The 4007-nt window shown below is 51.8% G+C and overlaps 1 protein-coding gene across 1 annotated transcript in view; it reads right to left on the reverse strand.

Annotated features, from left to right (window-relative positions):
• LRIG3 (leucine rich repeats and immunoglobulin like domains 3) overlaps nt 1–3403 on the reverse strand; it is a 49107-nt gene extending 45704 nt beyond the window's left edge. Inside the window, exon 1 of the mRNA XM_069764496.1 lies at nt 3036–3403. Within this exon, the coding sequence (XP_069620597.1) occupies nt 3036–3208 (173 nt within the window). The 5' untranslated portion in view covers nt 3209–3403. The remainder of the gene's footprint in view (nt 1–3035) is intronic.
• Between the last annotated feature and the right edge of the window lie 604 nt (nt 3404–4007).

The following is a 4007-nucleotide window of genomic DNA, read 5'->3' on the forward strand; positions in this document are numbered from 1 at the left end:
TGAACCAGGCAGGGAGTTTATAAAAGCCTCAGGTATCTTTTGCGTGTGTTTAGAGTTAATTAGTTGATTCAGAAGATTAGGGTAATAGGTCGTTTAGAGAACCTTTTCTTGATATGCTAATTTATTGAGACAGTTTTTTTGGGTTATCAGGAGTTGTATGCCAAAATCATCAGTATTAAAACAATAAAAGACCTGACAAATTTCAGTTGGTGGATAATGAATCTATAATATATGAAAGTTTAATTGTAATCATTACATTATGGTAAATAATGAAATTTAACACTATATGCTAATTTTTTGAGAAGGACCTGTACATACGGAGGATGCCATGCGCAAAAAACGCTGACACACCCTGCCTACGGAGGAGCAACGGACCACTATTTTCGGGACATTTCAGCGTATTACGGCCGTAATATACGGACCGTATTTTCATACGCTGAGTGTGAAGCCGGCCTTAATGCTTCGCCCTCTACCCCTCATTAAGACTGGCATGAGAAACACTGGTCTTGACGACTCAGGTCTACATTCATGGGACCGCTGCTGCTAATCACCGCCCTCAGTAGTGATGCTTGCATGTATAATGTGGATGAAGGAATTTATTGCTGCAGGGCAAGAAAGCAAAAGGTTGGGAGGATATATATATATATATATATATATATATATATATATATATATATATATATATATATATATATATATACACACATACACATACACATACACACATATATACATACTGACACCTTCCATGGCAACAGCCAGCCTTAAATCCAAGTACCGTATTTTTATTCCACCAAAACGATAACCCAATTAAGCAGAGAAAACCACTAAAAACACGTCCTGCTAGTAAATGCTGAAGACTTCATTTGTTTAAGCAACAATACAAATCCTCATAAATAATGCCAAGCGCCTGTCCTGTCACCAGAGTGCAAGGGAACTATTTTGGTGTGTAGATGATCAACAAGAGCACGTTTACAACTACCGTAATTTAGAAAAAAAAAAAAGTGTATATATTCATTTACCTAAGCAAATATTCTAGGAAAATGTTATCTGATCGCAAAGTAAATACAACAAAAAAAGTATCAAATTCGAAAGTGAGACGTCTGCTTTATGAACATGCAGCTTCATTACATAGAATTAACAGCAAGCCTGTAGATGTGAGCTGCACGCCAGCCTCCATGGATTGGGTTACATTACCAAGGTGTGGCAAGAATTTGCTTGACAAATTACTATGTGGACAGGCAGAGGGATTTGGTTTTTTTTTTTTTTTTGAATGGTCAAGATTGTTCTACCAGACTGAAACCCTTGGCAATAAACCTCAGCAGAAGCCAGAAGTGTGTAGTCAGTGGGGCAGATGTTTTCTAGGTGTCCTGGCCTAAAACTGTCACTTTTTATTTTTTACAAACTGGTGTTTCAAAGGAAATGGGAATTTGGAAAAGGGGCCACAGTGAAGAGTTAGAGCCCTTAACAGAATAATAGATGCAGTGACTACTAAGAAAAATATCTATAAAGAGTACAACTACGGTATATATTTAAAACGCCTAGGTCTATAATATGTGGGATGTGTATCCCCGAAGGTTACTGCCTTGTATCAAGGAGCTTCTTGCACTATCCTTACGCATGATGATTGAGGAACTACATGATAAGGAATTCTCCCTACGTTACTGGAAGTTTTAGGCAGTGTACAGATGTCGCGTTTTTTTTTTCTGTAGGTGTCGGCACCAAAATACAGAATTTCCTCCCGTCGTTGCTTTTTTTTTTTAAAATGCATTTTCCTCACTGATGCGTTATTTGTGCAGATTTTAAACTTTTTTCTAGTACAGAAGAGCTTTGATTTTGCACTTCAGCAGCCATTGTGGTTTCAAGTTGTTTGCATGGATTGTTCCAGGCTCCCCACAGAAGCCTGCACACGGGGCACGGACCCACTGAAGCCTGCACACTGGGCACGGACCCACAGAAGCCTGCACACTGGGCACGGACCCACAGAAGCCTGCACACGGGGCACGGACCCACAGAAGCCTGCACACGGGGCACGGACCCACAGAAGCCTGCACACTGGGCACGGACCCACAGAAGCCTGCACACTGGGCACGGACCCACAGAAGCCTGCACACGGGGCACGGACCCACAGAAGCCTGCACACGGGGCACGGACCCACAGAAGCCTGCACACGGGGCACGGACCCACAGAAGCCTGCACACGGGGCACGGACCCACAGAAGCCTGCACACGGGGCACGGACCCGCAGAAGCCTGCACACGGGGCACGGACCCGCAGAAGCCTGCACACGGGGCACGGACCCACAGAAGCCTGCACACGGGGCACGGACCCACAGAAGCCTGCACACGGGGCACGGACCCACAGAAGCCTGCACACGGGGCACGGACCCACAGAAGCCTGCACACTGGGCACGGACCCACAGAAGCCTGCACACTGGGCACGGACCCACAGAAGCCTGCACACTGGGCACGGACCCACAGAAGCCTGCACACTGGGCACGGACCCACAGAAGCCTGCACACTGGGCACGGACCCACAGAAGCCTGCACACGGGGCACGGACCCACAGAAGCCTGCACACGGGGCATAGACCCACAGAAGCCTGCACACTGGGCACGGACCCACAGAAGCCTGCACACTGGGCACGGACCCACAGAAGCCTGCACACTGGGCATAGACCCACAGAAGCCTGCACACTGGGCATAGACCCACAGAAGCCTGCACACTGGGCATAGACCCACAGAAGCCTGCACACGGGGCATAGACCCACAGAGTGACGACCATCGGGCATAGGTTCAGGCGCACTCACACACACGGTTATATGGAAGGTGGTCAGAATGCAATGCCCATGGGCCGGTAAGGGGTCTCCGCTCCAGTAGCCCCCACTGGCAGCACTATCTCCGGCACAGCCCCGGCCACTGCCCGTCTATGTGCCCTGTGAGGAGCAGCGCAGACCCGGCACAGCCGCAGGTACGTGCCCGCCACCCGCAGGGCCCCACTCCGCCGCGGCCCTCGGGCTCGTCCTCCCGTCTACTCACAGCTGTACGGCCCATCCCGGGAGGTTCTCCGGTACCGAATGTAGGTCCCCACGGCTACAGTCCAGCAGATCCCCGACACAGCGGCAGGCATCCGGGCACGACCCGCGATCAGAGCCCGAGCCCAGCGCACACTCCAGTAGCAGCAGGAGGGCGATCCTTGTGGCAGCGCTCATGGTGCTCGGTGACAGCGCGGGCTCTAGCGGCGACTCCTTCCTCCAAGCCGGGCCACTGGCATCACTCGTACGGAGCCCGCAATGTCGCAGCGCGGAACCCTGCAGCCTCGGTCTCTGCACAAGAAAAGTCCAACTTGTGTGAAGAAGAAACTTTCCCCTTCGAGTCCCCCCGGCCGGGCCAGGAAGGGTGCGGGGCTGTGCTCCTATTGGCCAGCGCAGCCCCCGTCACGTGATGAAAACAAGCCGCGCGCCGCGGTGTGGGGGAAGGGAGAGTGCTGAGCGGAGATTACAGTCCTGCACCTTACACCTCTCCTTCCATCAGATGGCCGTCACCATGGGGCCGCGGGCTAGAGCCCTACTACCCCCACATATCACTATATGGCCGTCACCATGGGGCCGCGGGCTAGAGCCCTACTACCCCCACATATCACTATATGGCCGTCACCATGGGGCCGCGGGCTAGAGCCCTACTACCCCCACATATCACTATATGGCCGTCACCATGGGGCTGCAGGCTAGAGCCCTACTACCCCCACATATCACTATATGGCCGTCACCATGGGGCCGCGGGCTAGAGCCCTACTACCCCCACATATCACTATATGGCCGTCACCATGGGGCCGCGGGCTAGAGTCCTACTACCCCCACATATCACTATATGGCCGTCACCATGGGGCCGCGGGCTAGAACCCTACTACCCCCACATATCACTATATGGCCGTCACCATGGGGCCGCGGGCTAGAGTCCTACTACCCCCACATATCACTATATGGCCGTCACCATGGGGCCGCGGGCTAG

This window comes from Ranitomeya imitator, chromosome 4 (genome assembly GCF_032444005.1).
Source record: "Ranitomeya imitator isolate aRanImi1 chromosome 4, aRanImi1.pri, whole genome shotgun sequence".
In the NCBI taxonomy this organism is placed as follows: Eukaryota; Metazoa; Chordata; class Amphibia; order Anura; family Dendrobatidae; genus Ranitomeya; species Ranitomeya imitator.